General features: G+C 36.1%; 1 protein-coding gene and 1 long non-coding RNA gene across 4 annotated transcripts; both read left to right on the forward strand.

Moving 5' to 3' along the window:
* Window positions 1-675: 675 nt before the first annotated feature.
* smad4b (SMAD family member 4b) lies at window positions 676-17,001 on the forward strand. 3 transcript variants are annotated; one of them, XM_051676271.1, is made up of 11 exons: window positions 676-726; window positions 5,537-5,884; window positions 6,495-6,669; window positions 6,823-6,852; window positions 9,404-9,607; window positions 9,848-9,952; window positions 10,060-10,110; window positions 11,432-11,615; window positions 12,379-12,547; window positions 14,197-14,335; window positions 14,617-17,001. In XM_051676271.1, exons 2-11 carry the CDS (start codon window positions 5,645-5,647, stop codon window positions 14,826-14,828), a joined length of 1,509 nt encoding a protein of 502 aa, XP_051532231.1. In that variant the 5' UTR covers window positions 676-726; window positions 5,537-5,644; the 3' UTR covers window positions 14,829-17,001. The 3 variants fall into 3 exon arrangements, with proteins under 3 accessions (XP_051532231.1, XP_051532241.1, XP_051532246.1); XM_051676281.1 differs by having other exon boundaries at window positions 14,227-14,335; XM_051676286.1 differs by lacking the exon at window positions 10,060-10,110.
* LOC127428163 (uncharacterized) lies at window positions 4,407-17,001 on the forward strand. The gene is made up of 2 exons (XR_007895038.1): window positions 4,407-4,476; window positions 16,081-17,001. It is a non-coding gene; the product is annotated as an uncharacterized LOC127428163 (long non-coding RNA).
* Window positions 17,002-17,131: the final 130 nt, after the last annotated feature.

Genomic DNA, 17,131 nt, shown 5'->3' on the forward strand with positions numbered 1-17,131 from the left:
TAATACAAGTTAAGCTCAATTGACAGTATTTGTGGCACAATGTCGATTACCACAAAAAATTCATTTCAACTCGTCCCTCATTTTCTTTAAAAAATAAAAATAAATCTCTGTTACAGTGAGGCACTTACAATGGAAAATGAAATACATTTTTGTGGTAATCAAGGTTATACCACAAATGCTGTCGAGGCTATTTTTACTAGTATGAAACAATATTAAGTGTGCACTTTATTTTTGATCCAAGTTTATGTTAAAATGTAAATACAAAATAAGTTTTACCAGTTTAATCAAATAATGAATGTTAAAAAATTGTGTGCTCTGTTGTATATTATTGTTGGAATATCTGTTATATATTTTGGCGGGAAAAAGGAGATCATCCAGGTATTCCGTGCATAGAGAAGATTAATACCATGCACGATGTGTATATATATTATATACAACAAAAATAGTACGAGTAGCATGGTACTGCATATGGTCTTCCTGCAGAGCGTATTTCTTTTGGGTAGAGTTTAGTAGGATTGTGTATTAGTATCCTATAACACATTTTCTTAGTATAAATGTATAAAAATAGACCTTGGTTGACCTTTTATCTCGCTCAAAATCAGCTTTACACTGATAGTTTAAGCATATGTGTGGGCGGGGCGTATTCACGCACACGGTGACGTCACCCAAGCGGTGATGTCACGCATCTTACGTAGAGACAATGCCCGTTCATTTGCACTATGCATCGTAAGTGTTTTTCTCTGTATGTTTCCCTTCATTTTTACTTAATATTTTAATATAGTACCAACGTAGTCACTTTATTAGTTTATTCCGTCTATATTTCTGAGAATATCTGTGTGAGTTAGCCTGTTAGCTTGTTGGATTCTTAGTGGAATCGCGTTTGTTTTGCCATAGAGTGAAATGTGATTTATTAACCTGTTATTCACACATTTGACTGTTAGAATGTGTGTTATAATGATTATAATTAATATCTTGTTCTCTTAATGTATGTATAGGTCAGGGTGAGTTCTTGGTTTGCTATGTGATTCCAGTATATTGGAAAATCGTTCATAGACTGATCAACAATTCGCCTTTAATATGAACAGAAATGAGAGGATTTAGAACAGAATTCACTAAACATCATCAGTACTAATGATATATGTCGTGTTATTTTTTTTTTTTTAGAAAATACAATTTACTTTTTTACCTTTATTTGCCATACTGGATCTGTAATTAATAATAATAATAATAATAATAATAATTAAAAAAAATAAATAAAAATAGATGATAAAATTTACTCCTAATATCTGTCTGTCCGTCCGTCCGTCTTTCTTTTTATTTTATTATCTATCTATCTATCTATCTATCTATCTATCTATCTATCTATCTGTCTGTCTGTCTGTCTTTTTATTTTATAATCTATCCATCTATCTGTCTGTCTGTCTTTTTATTTCATTATCTATCTATCTATCTATCTGTCTATCTATCTATCTGTCTGTCTGTCTGTCTTTTTATTTTATTATCTATCTATCTATCTATCTATCTATCTATCTATCTATCTATCTGTCTGTCTGTCTGTCTTTTTATTTTATATCTATCTATCTGCCTGTCTGTCTGTCTTTTTATTTTATAATCTATCCATCTATCTGTCTGTCTGTCTTTCTATTTCATTATCTATCTATCTATCTATCTATCTATCTATCTATCTATCTATCTGTCTGTCTGTCTGTCTGTCTGTCTTTTTATTTTATTATCTATCTATCTGTCTGTCTTTTTATTTTATATCTATCTATCTGCCTGTCTGTCTGTCTTTTTATTTTATAATATATATGTCTGTCTGTCTTTTTATTTTATAATATATATCTGTCTGTCTGTCTTTTTTATTTTATATCTATCTATCTATCTGTCTGTCTGTCTGTCTTTTATTTTATAATATATATCTGTCTGTCTGTCTTTTTATTTGATTATCTATCTGTCTGTCTGTCTATCGTCTGTCTGTCTTTTTATTTTATTATCTATCTATCTATCTATCTGTCTATCTATCTGTCTGTCTGTCTGTCTTTTTATTTTATAATATATATCTGTCTGTCTGTCTTTTTATTTTATTATCTATCTATCTATCTATCTATCTATCTATCTATCTGTCTGTCTGTCTGTCTTTTATTTTATAATATATATCTGTCTGTCTGTCTGTCTTTTTATTTTATTATCTATCTATCTATCTATCTATCTGTCTGTCTGTCTGTCTTTTATTTTATAATATATATCTGTCTGTCTGTCTGTCTTTTTATTTTATAATATATATCTGTCTGTCTGTCTGTCTTTTTATTTCATTATCTATCTATCTATCTGTCTGTCTGTCTTTTTATTTTATTATCTATCTATCTGTCTGTCTTTTTATTTTATATCTATCTATCTGCCTGTCTGTCTGTCTTTTTATTTTATAATATATATGTCTGTCTGTCTTTTTATTTTATAATATATATCTGTCTGTCTGTCTTTTTTATTTTATATCTATCTATCTATCTATCTATCTATCTGTCTGTCTGTCTGTCTGTCTTTTATTTTATAATATATATCTGTCTGTCTGTCTTTTTATTTGATTATCTATCTGTCTGTCTGTCTATCGTCTGTCTGTCTTTTTATTTTATTATCTATCTATCTGTCTGTCTGTCTGTCTTTTTATTTTATTATCTATCTATCTGTCTGTCTTTTTATTTTATATCTATCTATCTGCCTGTCTGTCTGTCTGTCTTTTTTATTTTATAATCTATCTGTCTGTCTATCGTCTGTCTGTCTTTTTATTTTATTATCTATCTGTCTGTCTGTCTGTCTCTTTATTTTATAATATATATCTGTCTGTCTGTCTTTTTATTTTATTATCTATCTATCTATCTATCTATCTATCTATCTGTCTGTCTGTCTGTCTTTTATTTTATAATATATATCTGTCTGTCTGTCTGTCTTTTTATTTTATTATCTATCTATCTATCTATCTATCTGTCTGTCTGTCTGTCTTTTATTTTATAATATATATCTGTCTGTCTGTCTGTCTTTTTATTTTATAATATATATCTGTCTGTCTGTCTGTCTTTTTATTTTATTATCTATCTATCTATCTGTCTGTCTGTCTGTCTGTCTCTTTATTTTATAATATATATCTGTCTGTCTGTCTTTTTATTTGATTATATATCTGTCTGTCTGTCTATCGTCTGTCTGTCTTTTTATTTTATATCTATCTATTTGTCTGTCTGTCTTTTTATTTTATAATATATATCTGTCTGTCTGTCTGTCTTTTTATTTTATTATCTATCTGTCTGTCTGTCTGTCTGTCTTTTTATTTTATTATCTATCTATCTATCTATCTGTCTGTCTTTTTTATTTTATATCTATCTATCTGTCTGTCTGTCTGTCTGTCTTTTTATTTTATAATCTATCTATCTATCTATCTATCTGTCTGTCTGTCTGTCTTTTTATTTGATTGTCTGTCTGTCTGTCTTTTTATTTTATAATATATATATATCTGTCTGTCTGTCTTTTTATTTGATTATCTATCTGTCTGTCTGTCTTTTTATTTTATTATCTATCTATCTATCTATCTGTCTGTCTATCTATCTATCTGTCTGTCTGTCTGTCTGTCTTTTTATTTTATAATATATATCTGTCTGTCTGTCTTTTTATTTTATAATATATATCTGTCTGTCTGTCTGTCTTTTTAATTTATAATCTATCTGTCTGTCTATCGTCTATCTGTCTTTTTATTTTATAATCTATCTATCTATCTATCTATCTGTCTGTCTGTCTGTTTTTTTATTTGATTATCTGTCTGTCTGTCTGTCTTTTTATTTTATAATATATATCTGTCTGTCTGTCTTTTTATTTGATTATCTATCTGTCTGTCTGTCTATCGTCTGTCTGTCTTTTTATTTTATTATCTATCTATCTATCTGTCTATCTATCTGTCTGTCTGTCTGTCTTTTTATTTTATAATATATATATCTGTCTGTCTGTCTTTTTATTTTATAATATATATCTGTCTATCTGTCTTTTTATTTTATTATCTATCTATCTATCTGTCTGTCTGTCTGTCTGTCTTTTTATTTTATAATATATATCTGTCTGTCTGTCTGTCTGTCGTTAAAGTCAGAAGTTTACATACACCTTAGCCAAATATATTTAAACTCAGTTTTTCACAATTCCTGACATTAAATCATAGAAAACATTCCCTGTCTTAGATCAGTTAGGATCACTACTTTATTTTAAGAATGTGAAATATCAGAATAATAGTAGATAGAATGATTTATTTCAGCTTTTATTCCTTTCATCACATTCCCAGTGGGTCAGAAGTTTACATACACTTTGTTAGTGTTTGGTAGCATTGCCTTTAAATTGTTTAACTTGGGTCAAACTTTTTGGGTATCCTTCCACAAGCTTCTCACAATAAGTTGCTGGAATTTTGGCCCATTCCTCCAGACAGAACTGGTGTAACTGAGTCAGGTTTGTAGGCCTCCTTGCTCGCACACGCTTTTTCAGTTCTGCTCACAAATTTTCTATCAGATTGAGGTCAGGACTTTGTTGTCCTTAAGCCATTTTCCACAAGTTTGGAGGTGTGCTTGTGGTCATTGTCCATTTGGAAGACCCATTTGCGACAAGCTTTAACATCCTGGCTGATGTCTTGAGATGTTGCTTCAATGTATCCACCTAATTTTCCTTCCTCATGATGCCATTTATTTTGTGAAGTGCACCAGTTCCTCCTGCAGCAAAGTACCCCAACAACATGATGCTGCCACCCCCATGCTTCACGGTTGGGATGGTGTTCTTCGGCTTGCAAGCCTCACCCTTTTTCCTTCAAACATAACGATGGTCATTATGGCCAAACAGTCTTTGTCCCCATTTGCACTTGCAAACTGTAGTCTGGCTTTTTTATGGCGGTTTTGGAGCAGTGGCTTCTGAGCAGTCTTTCAGGTTATGTCGATATAGGACTTGTCTTACTGTGGATATAGATACTTGTCTACCTGTTTCCTCCAGCATCTTCACAAGGTCATTTGCTGTTGTTCTGGGATTGATTTGCACTTTTTGCACCAAACTACGCTCGTCTCTAGGAGACAGAATGCGTCTCCTTCCTGAGCGGTATTATGGCTGCGTGATCCCATGGTGTTTATACTTGCGTACTATTGTTTGTAAAGATGAACGTGGTACATTCAGGCATTTGGAAATTGTTCCCAAGGATGAACCAGACTTGTGGAGGTCCACATTTATTTTTACTGAGGTCTTGGCTGATTTCTTTAGATTTTCCCATGATGTCAAGCAAAGAGGCAATGAGTTTGTATTTATCCACAGGTACACCTCCAATTGACTCAGAAGACCTATCAGAAGCTAATTGGCTAATTGCCAATAAACTTCTGACTTCAACTCTATCTTATCTGCCTGTCTGTCTGTCTGTCTCTCTTTATAATAAATGATCTATTTATTTTGTATAATTATCTATCTATCTATCTATAGTGCAAAATAATAAAAAAACACTTAGTGTTTACACTCTCTCTCTTTGTGTCTGTAGACTGGTTCAGACCTCATTTTGACATAAAGGTGTGAAGAACAATGGTCAGAAGATTTAAAGAACGTTGATGTGTTTATTCTCACCTGCGTTTGAGTCCATTGGTGCAGTATGTCTGTGTCCAGCACCCCCACCAGTAATGATGCCTGTCTGAGCATCGTCCACAGCCTCATGTGCCATCGACAGGGTGGAGTGAGCGAGTCTTTCGCTAAGAGAGCCATAGAGAGTTTGGTGAAGAAGCTGAAAGAGAAGAAAGATGAGTTAGACTCTTTGATCACTGCCATCACTACTAACGGAGCTCACCCAAGTAAATGTGTGACTATACAGCGCACGTTAGACGGCAGACTACAGGTCTGTATTCATGCAGTACATCTAGACAGTCATTTGTATTGGAACTGTACTTAAAGGAATAGCTCACCCAAAAATCATTATTCTCTCATTGTTTACTGACCCTTATGCCATCACAAACTCACATGACTTTCTTTTTTCGGTGGAACACAAAGAAAGATTTATTATGTGTTGTTGTCTGTACAATGCAAGTCAATGGGGTCCAAAATTTCAAAAACTCCAAAAAGGACATAAAGGAAGCATAAAGGTAACCCATATGACTCGAGTGGTTTAATCCATGTCTTTTGATGGTATATGATGGTTCTGGGTATATTCACTGTAAATCTTGACACCTGCAGTTATTAGAGTAAATAATGAGAGAATTATCATTTTTGTTGGGTGAACTATCCCAAATAAAGTGCCGCCCTACATGTTTTTTCCACGTTGAATATTCTGTTTCACTTGGAAATACGGTAAAATAAAATAAGTTGTGATTGCTGTTCCATGTTGACTTGTAATGTATCAAGAATGTTACATTTTAGAAAGTATTGCTCCGCCTCTCCCTATATTTTCATTTGTGACCCGAGTTTTGGTGTGATTATGAGTAAATATGTTTGTTTGTTTGTTTGTTCAGGTGGCTGGTCGTAAAGGATTTCCTCATGTGATATATACACGACTGTGGCGATGGCCAGACCTGCATAAGAACGAACTGAAACACGTGAAATACTGTCAGTTTGCCTTTGACCTCAAATGCGACAATGTGTGTGTGAACCCGTACCACTACGAGAGGGTAGTGTCTCCCAGCATTGGTGAATTGTTTTCTGTTTTCTCTGGATGTGATGTGAAACTATGTCTCACAAATATTAAAGGAATTTAGATGATATCATTAAGGGTGTACTTCTAACGCAAGCATGTGTTTTAATTCTTATAATTTTAATGGTCTCTCTGTCTTTGATATTCAGATCTGTCTGTACTGACACTAGGTGGCCCAGGTGAGTGCTGCTCATGCATGCTCTAGTATGAATTAATATTATACATGGCAATTTTAAATACTTGATTCTGATAGGTCTATTGTGGCATTCTGTGGTTAAACCTTATATATATATATATATATATATATATATATATATACACACACACACACACACACACACACACACACACACACACACACACATACATATATATATATATATATATATATATATACACACACACACACACACACACATACATATACATATATATATATACACACACACACACATACATATATATATATATATATATATATAATAACTGTATAATTGATTGTTGTCCCAGGCAAATGATTTTTACATAGTGCCCTTTGAAATCCATTTTATTTTTTTATTCTGTTTTAAATTTCTGTTTTCCATGAATTTTTTTCTGAATTGTGTGTTTTTAGTTTAAATAAATTTTAGCATCAAAAAACAGTCTAATTAAAATGAATTCATAGAATCTTAATTAAATTAGAAAAAAAAAAATATATATATATTTTTCAACATACCATTACATTAATTTTTATGAAATTAACTGCTTCTATACAGATCTTCAGCACAATCAAAAACACAATATTGGAGTTATTTATTTATTTTTTTAAATAAAGTGCCACTTAATAATTATAATTATTAATTAATTATTATTTAATTATTATTATTATTATTCATTTCTATATTGAATATTAAATTTAACTCCACAGTAGTAGTTTATTGCTGTCGCAATTTCTTCAGTTTCATGTGTCTAGCTAAATTGAGCTTTTATTTTGCCGGAAAGCCAAATGAATCAGCTTCACACCTCCGAATATGCAGTTTGCTTTATGGCTTAAATGTGCTTATTTAATCCTAAAACCCTGCGATTTAATTATATAAATAAATAGTCTGCATGTGCTGCCTGCTTTAAGCTTAATGCACATTCAGCTGTCTGTCACCTATTACAAACACAGAGCACACGTGATGCTAATGCTTATGATGAGGTGTTATGAGTGTATGAGTGTCCGGCCTCACGCATTCATTTTGAAGTGCACAGCACATTCAGACTGTATATTTAATTAAGTCTTAGCCTTTTGTGGTTCAATCATCACACTTGGAAATATCCCGATTTGAATTTGATTAATTGAGCATTAATACATTAATTTGATCCCAAATATATAAAATTCTGTGACATTCCGTGTTTAATAGTTAATTCTGTTTTTATGATTGGATTCCGTCCATGTTTTCCATATCGTGGAAATCTTAGGGCCCTAGTTATATAGCTGTGTTAGTTTCATGTCTTGTTTCATTCAGTGGTCTCTTTCTTTTCACATAATCAGTTTTTTTTGACAGTTCAGAGTCATATTTTTTGTCAATGTATCAAACTCCAACCCTTTAACCAAATATTCAAATATTTAAAAATATACATGCAATATTTTTGAAATATAGCATATAATGGATATACTGAAGTATTAGCTACTTTATAGAAGTCACTCTGTTGTAAATTCTTCACGTTTAGACAATTTAGGATATTGCGTTACATGTGGCCTGTTTTTAAGAAAATGGCGTATTCACAACGCAAGTTGCGCATTCTGACTAGAGCGTAACTTCAGATGCTCAGCTCTTTCAGCTCCTGCAGCTCAAGCAGGGAAATCCCCAACATACTATGACTGAATAGATTTTTTGTTATTTAAAGAAATAATAAATAACGGGGTCTGGGTAGCTCAGCGAGTATTGACGCTGACTACCACCCCTGGAGTCACGAATTCGAATCCAGGGTGTGCTGAGTGACTCCAGCCAGGTCTCCTAAGCAACCAAATTGGCCCGGTTGCTAGGGAGGGTAGAGTCACATGGGGTAACCTCCTCGTGGTCGCAATTAGTGGTTCTCGCTCTCAATGGGGTGCGTGGTAAGTTGTACGTGGATCGCGGAGAGTAGCATAAGCCTCCACACGCTGTGAGTCTCCGCGGTGTCATGCACAACGAGCCACGTGATAAGATGCGCGGATTTACAGTCTCAGAAGCGGAGGCAACTGAGACTTGTCCTCAGCCACCCAGATTGAGGTGAGTAAACCGCACCACCACGAGGACCTACTAAGTAGTGGAATTTGGGCATTCCAAATTGGGAATATAAATAGAAATAATAAATAAAAAACAGTTGTTACTACATTTGTAATATCTCGCAGTGCAATTTTTTTTCTTGTCATATTTTCATCAACAGTATGTTTTAATTGAATACATTTGATTGCACTGTCATGATGCGTTTATTTTTCGACTTGTCTTCGTTATCGTTGACAAAATAAAAAAAAAACTTCTGCCAATGAAAATTTTCACCAGTAATTTCGTTGACGAGATTAACACTGCACATAATTTACTCTTAAATCAATATTTCATATCCATTTATTTATTTATTTGTAATAAGCTGGACAATGTGCAGTCTGCCTCTCATCACCTTGGCAGGGTTTTATTTTGAGATAATGATTGGCTGACTCCACATTATTCCCAACATATTTAATTGCAGATTGCTGAAGAAATTTTGTTGTGTATGTATATGTAGGCCCTAGTGGAGAACCGATGGTGAAGGATGAATTTGAGGGTCATTCTGCTGCTGATGGAGGTCACAGTATTCAAACCATCCAGCACACTGCTGCCTGCTCAGCCCCACCTGACACTTTTAACAGCCCCGCCCTCTTGCCCCCAACTGACTCTGCAAGCTCTGCCTCCACCTCTGCTTTCACCAGTTTGGCCACCAGACCAACGAGTAAGTCATCAGACTAAAATGAATATCAGAGCCGTGTATTTTAGATACTTTGTGGATTCATAGCCTATATTCACTATAAATTACAATTTACGTGTGATTGCCAAAAATAGACCATAAGATTGGCCTTTAAACTTGCATGTAATGTGGGTAAAAGAGGTTTGTTGCATCCTTATTTGTGTCTGGTTTACAGATTATTTTGCTTCGATGAATGTATGATATTTATGATTTTGTTTCCATTAGATGCTCCCACCTCATGGCCAAGAGGAAGCAGTTTCCCTCCCAATATCCCCCATCAGAACGGCCACCTACAGCATCATCCACCACTGCCCCAAACCGGCCAGTACTGTGAGTGACTCCCACATTATAACTACTAATGCTCTTGTAAATACCATTACTGTCTGCTTGAAGTCAGTTTGACTGTTGCTGAAAGTTTTTCTCCCTCTCTATCTCAGGGTCAGTTCATAGTGAACTGGCTTTCCAACCTCCAATTTCCACCCATCCAGGTGAGGAATAAAAAGACTAGTATTCCACATACTATCTGAACAATATACTATGCAAGATTAGGGTCAAGCATCCCAAATCATGTGTTAAAATACTATGCCAATGGTGCACAGATGGCATACTATTTCTAGTTATTTCTGAAGTGTGTTTCCATCAGTGTTGGATAAATTACTAAAAAAGTAATCCACTACAAATTACTAATTCTCTAAAATTGTAATTAGATTACTGACTTTAGTGACTACTTCATAGAAAAAGTAATTACATTGCTGATTACTTTTAAGGCTACGTCCACATTAATCCGGATACATTTGAAAATGCCAATTCCGTTTTAAAACGCTTTCCATCCACACTGCCGTTTTCAAACATTTTCCAAAAGTTGCTCATCCACACTGAAACATCTGAAAAGGCTTAAATCCCCTTATTGCGCATGCAAAAAAAAGCTGAAATGCAATTGTCTTTGTGTTCACCGCCAGACAGCAATTCTGAGTAAACTTCACGTCGGCTTTGAAGGAATGCACCGTGTCCGTGTCACATGGTCCACACATCGATTTATTGCTCCAAAAATACTTTATTGTCTTACCATCTTCTTAATGTTTTACAAATTAACATTTATCTTTAGCACGCTTTCAAAGTGGACATCCGACACAACAATGGAGCTACAACATGAGCCTCTGTCTTGATTGTTTTGGTTTGAATGGATCACATGACTGCGACACATGACAACATATACGTCATCGTTTTCGAATATCTTCGTTTTCCCTGTCCACACTACAACATGAAGACGGCGTTTTCAAATGTATCCACTTGGGAGAGCGTTTTCGAAAAGCATGCTTTTTGGGCTAATATTGCGCACAACCCCTTGTGTTATGGAAGAAGAGGAGCTTTTAAGATTTGAAAATTGGCGAGTGGTATGAAGCCAAAGCCGCCACAGCAGTTTTAAATGTATGAACCTAAGATTTCTTTTTTCAGATGTGCATTTATGCATTGGGTGGGCACTTTTATCCAAAGTGAATTGCAATGCATTCAAGCTTTACATTTTTTTTGAAAACATGCATTCCCTGGGAATCTATCCCATGTCTTTGGTGCTGCTATAGCACAATGATCTACCAGTTGAGCTACAGGAACACTGTAGTATGTCCAAATAATGTCATAAGATCTTATTACATTCTCAAAAGTATGTACTTTCCCAGACCTGCAAATTAGGATGCAACCCAAGTTTGACATCATATCAGCATATTAAAATACTTATTTCAGTATTTTGAAATGTTATAAAGTGTAACATGCTCATTGATTTGTAATCTCTGTGATCTCTCTCTGTCTCAGCTCCAGATTACTGGTGCTCTATCCCGTACTTTGAGATGGATATTCAGGTAGGCGAGACGTTTAAGGTGCCATCCAGCTGTCCCATCGTAACGGTGGATGGTTATGTGGACCCATCAGGTGGAGATCACTTCTGTCTTGGGCAGCTGAGTAACGTTCACCGTATAGAGGCAATAGAGAGAGCCAGGTGTGCATGTACATCCATCTGTTCTGACTTTACTATATGTAGGACTTAAAGATTAAAGGGTTTAAAACAAGTTAAGCTCAAACTACAGCAGTTGTGGCATAATGTTGATTAACACAGAAATAAAACCTCTTACTAACTTTTCTGTGTAAAGTTATATCCAATTTTACAACTTTTTTGCCATGACGACGTACACTGTAAACCCTAAAACACCAAAACGAGGATTAGAACAACTTTACAGCTCAAATAAAACATTTTTAACACAAGAATAAATGTAATTTTGTAAAATTAAAAGCTTCAAAAGCTTTAAAAAAAGGGGCCTGGGTAGCTCAGTGGTAAAGACACTGGCTAGAGTCACAAGGGGTAACCTCCTCTTGATTGCTATAATGTGGTTCGCTCTCGGTGGGGTGCATGGTGAGTTGTGCGTGGATGCCACGGAGAATAGCGTGAAGCCTCCACATGCGCTATATCTCCGTGGTAACGCGCTCAACAAGCCACGTGATAAGATGCAACTGAGATTCGTCGTCCGCCACCCGGATTGAGGTCTCACTACGCCGCCACGATGACTTAGAGCACATTGGGAATTGGGCAGTCCAAATTGTGAGAAAAAGGGGAGAAAATCCCCCTCTTTTTTTTTTTTAAGAAAAAAGGGACTAATCAAATTTTTCTTGTTGTAATCAGCATTATACTGTAAATACTTTAAATTCAGCTTAATTTATATTGAACCCGGAATATTCCTCTAATCTATCCCTGTCTCTCTCTTCAGGCTTCACATTGGTAAAGGAGTTCAGCTGGAGTGTAAAGGAGAGGGGGATGTGTGGGTGCGCTGTCTCAGTGATCACGCTGTGTTTGTCCAGAGTTATTATCTGGACCGGGAAGCTGGACGAGCTCCGGGAGATGCTGTCCACAAAATTTACCCCAGTGCTTACATCAAGGTAACACAAATACAGACATCTTTCACCCCCGACATGCTGGTACAGTTATGCGATTACAGTGTACTACAGTAATATAGCACAAATGTACCATGGTAATCAAGTATTCTAAATTGAAGTGAGAGCATGCAAAAAATACAAATATTATATGCAAATGTGCCCCATCAGCACATGCATCATGTCTCCAACTTCATATCTTGTAAAAACCAATAAAAAATGATTTTTTGTAGTTAATCGCGATTAATCGCAGATTTTGAAAATGCTGAAATTTGACACTGTTTATACTTATTTTCTTGTCAAAATTCATTTATTTCCATCTTAGGAAAGAAAACAAAACAATATGTAGCAATATAATGTTTTATAAACATTTTCCAAACAAAGCCTTTCACAGTATAACGATGTAGTGTGCACTAGAAATACACTAAAATATCACCAATTCAAGTAACATTAAACGTTTCCCAAAGTCTAAGTGGGAGTTTGAGTAACTAAAAGAACTAGTTCCCACATAGGTTGCATATTTATTGCAATGGGCATTAAATCCCTTTAACTCTCATCCTCCACAATATTAATTCGCCGGTAGACTGTGGCTATCCGCTTTGTTACAGCAATTGTGAAGCTGCGTTTATGATTCGCGTCAGAGCGTCAACGCCAGCATCAAGCGCCACTTTGAACTCACTTTCAAAAGCGCTTGCTGACAAAAAAACGTCTAATTTGGTGTTTCAGCGATAGTTAAGATTTGGTGTGATTCTGTGGTAATTCAAATGTGCCTTACATAGGCAGAAAAATACTTGATTTCTATCACAAGTCCCAGCTGGGCTTGTTTTGTACATCAATTTGTGTTAAGAGCTCCTTTCTCCATCATTTTATCACTGACAGGGAAGTGTTGTCAGAGATTATTTAATTTACTGAGATAACAACCTCCGCGACAGCTCTGCCCATATCCCGCCGCGTTATGCTATTTTATGCTAAGCTTGTAGGCTATTTTGGTAGAAGGGCTCTGGTGCTGTTGCGTGTGCCTCAGTGTAATGACTTCTAGCGGACACATTACAAAGGTTCCGCCCTTCACACCAGTGTTTATTCTATATTAACGGTAAATGTGTTAATCACGATTAAGAAAAATTAACGCATTAAACTTTTTTAATTAATCGCATGCGTTAACGCGTTAATTCTGACAGCTCTAATATAAATATATTTATTATTATTGTTATTTATGAGATATTAATCTTGTATATATACACAAAATCCTCCATATGGTGAATATATAGGCTATAAAAAGCTTAATTTGGTAAATACTTAGAACATTGTAACGCAGCCAAGTCTTTGTCATTTCACAATAAGAGTCCCCGGTGTATTTTTGGCTTGTTTATAGTTAAACGTCCCTGGTTATGCACCACATCTTCATTTTTTCATAGTAAGGAAAGACAAAAAAAAAAGAAAAAGAAAAAAATACAAATTTGTTTTAACATTATATAAATTGATTGTTAAAAACTGTCAGCCAATTAATAGGTTATCGGCCTTTTCCACCACCTTAGTTATCGGCATCGGCAAAATCCACAATTAAATGTAATCGTTTAATAGCTCCACCCTCTACTGAATAAGTAGAAAGTTTGCATTTCAGATCTGATTTTAATTGCTCTGTGTTACTACGGCAGGTGTTTGATTTACGCCAGTGTCATCGGCAGATGCAGCAGCAGGCAGCTACGGCTCAAGCTGCAGCAGCTGCGCAGGCGGCTGCAGTGGCAGGAAATATCCCAGGCCCGGGGTCGGTGGGCGGCATTACTCCTGCTATCAGTGAGTCTCATTAACATTCAGTCATTCATAGGATCATATTACATCAGGTTTCTGCTATTTTTAATGCAACTAAATTGCTAATGAATAAAAATAACATTAATCATTTTATATAATATTATTGTTAATAGTGATATTTTCTAATAATTTACTAGTATTTTGTTTATATTTATTAATTAGTATTAATTAATAATTATTAATAATATTGATAACAGTGCACAATGCAGTGTGTGTTTAAAGGAAGATTTTGTAGGTTTAACACAATCTCCTCTGTCTATCCTTAGGTTTGTCTGCCGCGGAGGGTATCGGCGTGGATGACCTGCAGCGTCTCTGCATCTTGCGCATGAGTTTCGTGAAAGGCTGGGGACCAGATTACCCTCGCCAGAGTATCAAAGAGACGCCATGCTGGATCGAGATCCATTTACACTGGGCTTTACAGCTCCTGGATGAGGTTCTGCACACCATGGCTATAGCCGACCCGCAACCTCTGGACTAATGCTGAAACCCTCATAACCTTATTAGAATACATACAGCTCAAAACGACTCAACTGACCTTCCGCAGCAGCTGACAGATTTGTTACACCACCTCTGTTGGAACATTGAAACCAGCAGAACTACAAAACCAACACTAACTCTTGTTGTTTCAAACAGGACTGTTTATCAAAACACGGCAAAATTACACTTTTAAAAATTCTAACTAGACTATTACCTTTGATGATCGAACAAAATTCTAAAGAGTCAGGGCTCTCTTTGGGGTCAGAATGAAGAAGTTCAGAGACTTGCATTATTTTGTGTCATGAGTTTACTTCCATAAACATACAGAGGCCACGTACACACTGCAGCAAAATATGGTTGTCACTCCTCGTAATCCTGTTCTGTACACACATTGGCTTTAAGATATACAAGCGCAACAAATTTCCAATCTTGTAAATTTTGCGTAAAACCTTTCATATGTAAATTGCTTTCAATTCAACATGACAATGTATGTATGTTTTTTACGAATGATTTACACAGAAATTCATTCAGCTAGTGTTCTATGATAGTTTGTAACACCATTCTTGCATAAATGGATGCATTCACTGTTTACACAAGGAGAAAAAAAAAAAAAAGAATGTGAAATGTCATGGCCTGGGTAGCTCAGCGAGTGAAAACGCTGACTACCACCCCTTGAGTTCACTAGTTTGAATCCCAGGGTGTGCTGAGTGACTCCAGCCAGGTCTCCTAAGCAACCAAATTGGCCCGGTTGCTAGGGTGGGTAGAGTCACATGGGGTAACCTCCTCGTCGCTATAATGTGGTTCACTCTCGGTGGGGCGCGTGGCGAGTTGTGAGTGGATGCCGCGGAGAATAGCATGAAGCCTCCACACGCGCTATATCTCCGTGGTAACGCGCTCAACAAGCCACGTGATGAGATGCGCAGGTTGGCGGTCTCAGACGCGGAGGCAACTGAGATTCATCCTCCGCCACCCGGATTGAGGCGAGTCACTACGCCACCGCGAGGACTTAGAGCACATTGGGAATTGGGCATTCCAAATTGGGGAGACAATCCAAAAAAAAAAAAAGAATGTGAAATGTCATCACATTCCCAGTGGGTCAGAAGTTTACATACACTTTATTAGAATTTGGTAGCATTGCCTTTAAATTGTTTAACTTGGGTCAAATGTTTTGGGTAGCCTTCCACAAGCTTCTCACAATAAGTTGCTGAAATTTTGGCCCATTCCTCCAGACAGAACTGGTCTAACTGAGTCAGGTTTTAGGCCTCCTTGCTCGCACACACTTTTTCAGTTCTGCCCACAAATTTTCTATCGGATTGAGGTCAGGACTTTGTGATGACACTCCAATACCTTGACTTTGTTGTCCTTAAGCCATTTTGCACAACTTTGGAAGTATGCTTGGGGTCATTGTCCATTTGGAAGACCTATTTGCAACCGAGCTTTAACTTCCTGTCTGATGTCTTTAGATGTTGCTTTAGTTTATCCACATAAATTTCCTTCCTCATGATGCCATCTATTTTGTGAAGTGCAGCAGTCCCTCCTGCAGCAAAGAACCCCCACAACATGATGCTGTCACCCCCATGCTTCACGGTTGAGATGGTGTTCTTCGGCTTGCAAGCCTCACCCTTTATACTCCAAACATAACGATAGTAATTATGGCCAAACAGTTCAGTTTTTGTTTCATCAGACCAGAGGACATTTCTCCAAAAAGGAAGATCTTTGTCCCCATGTGCACTTACAAACTGTAGTCTGGCTTTTTTTTTTTTTTGGAGCAGTGGCTTCTTCCTTGCTGAGCAGTCTTTCAGGTTATGTCGATATAGGACTCGTTTTACTGTGGATATAGATACTTGTCTACCTGTTTCCTCCAGCATCTTCACAAGGTCCTTTGCTGTTGTTCTGGGATTGATTTGCACTTTTTGCATCAAACTACGTTCATCTCTAGGAGACAGAATGCATTTCCTTCCTGAGCAGTATGATGGCTGCGTGGTCCCGTGGTGTTTATATTTGCATACTGTTGTTTGTACAGATGAACGTGGTACCTTCAGGCATTTGGAAATTGCTCCCAAGGAAGAACCAGACTTGTGGAGATCCACAATTTTTTTTTTAGGTCTTGGCTGATTTCTTTTGATTTTCCTATGTCAAGCAAAGTCACACTGAGTTTGAAGGTAGGCCTTAAACTACATCCACAGGTACACCTCCAATTCAGTACACCTCCTATCACAAGCTAATTGGCTAATTGTCCAATGGCTTGACATAATTTCTGGAACTTTCCAAGCTGCTTAAAGGCACAGTTAACTTAGTGTATGT

Source organism: Myxocyprinus asiaticus, chromosome 3 (assembly GCF_019703515.2).
Source record: "Myxocyprinus asiaticus isolate MX2 ecotype Aquarium Trade chromosome 3, UBuf_Myxa_2, whole genome shotgun sequence".
Classification (NCBI taxonomy): Eukaryota; Metazoa; Chordata; class Actinopteri; order Cypriniformes; family Catostomidae; genus Myxocyprinus; species Myxocyprinus asiaticus.

Bases quoted from the DNA above. Each gene is read 5' to 3' on its own strand.
- smad4b (XM_051676271.1), top strand. From the start codon at position 5,645: ATGTCTGTGTCCAGCACCCCCACCAGTAATGATGCCTGTCTGAGCATC. The intron at 6,670-6,822 runs GTGAATTGTTTT...TTTGATATTCAG, and splicing joins GGTAGTGTCTCCCAGCATTG to ATCTGTCTGTACTGACACTA. The intron at 10,111-11,431 runs GTGAGGAATAAA...TCTCTGTCTCAG, and splicing joins TCCAATTTCCACCCATCCAG to CTCCAGATTACTGGTGCTCT.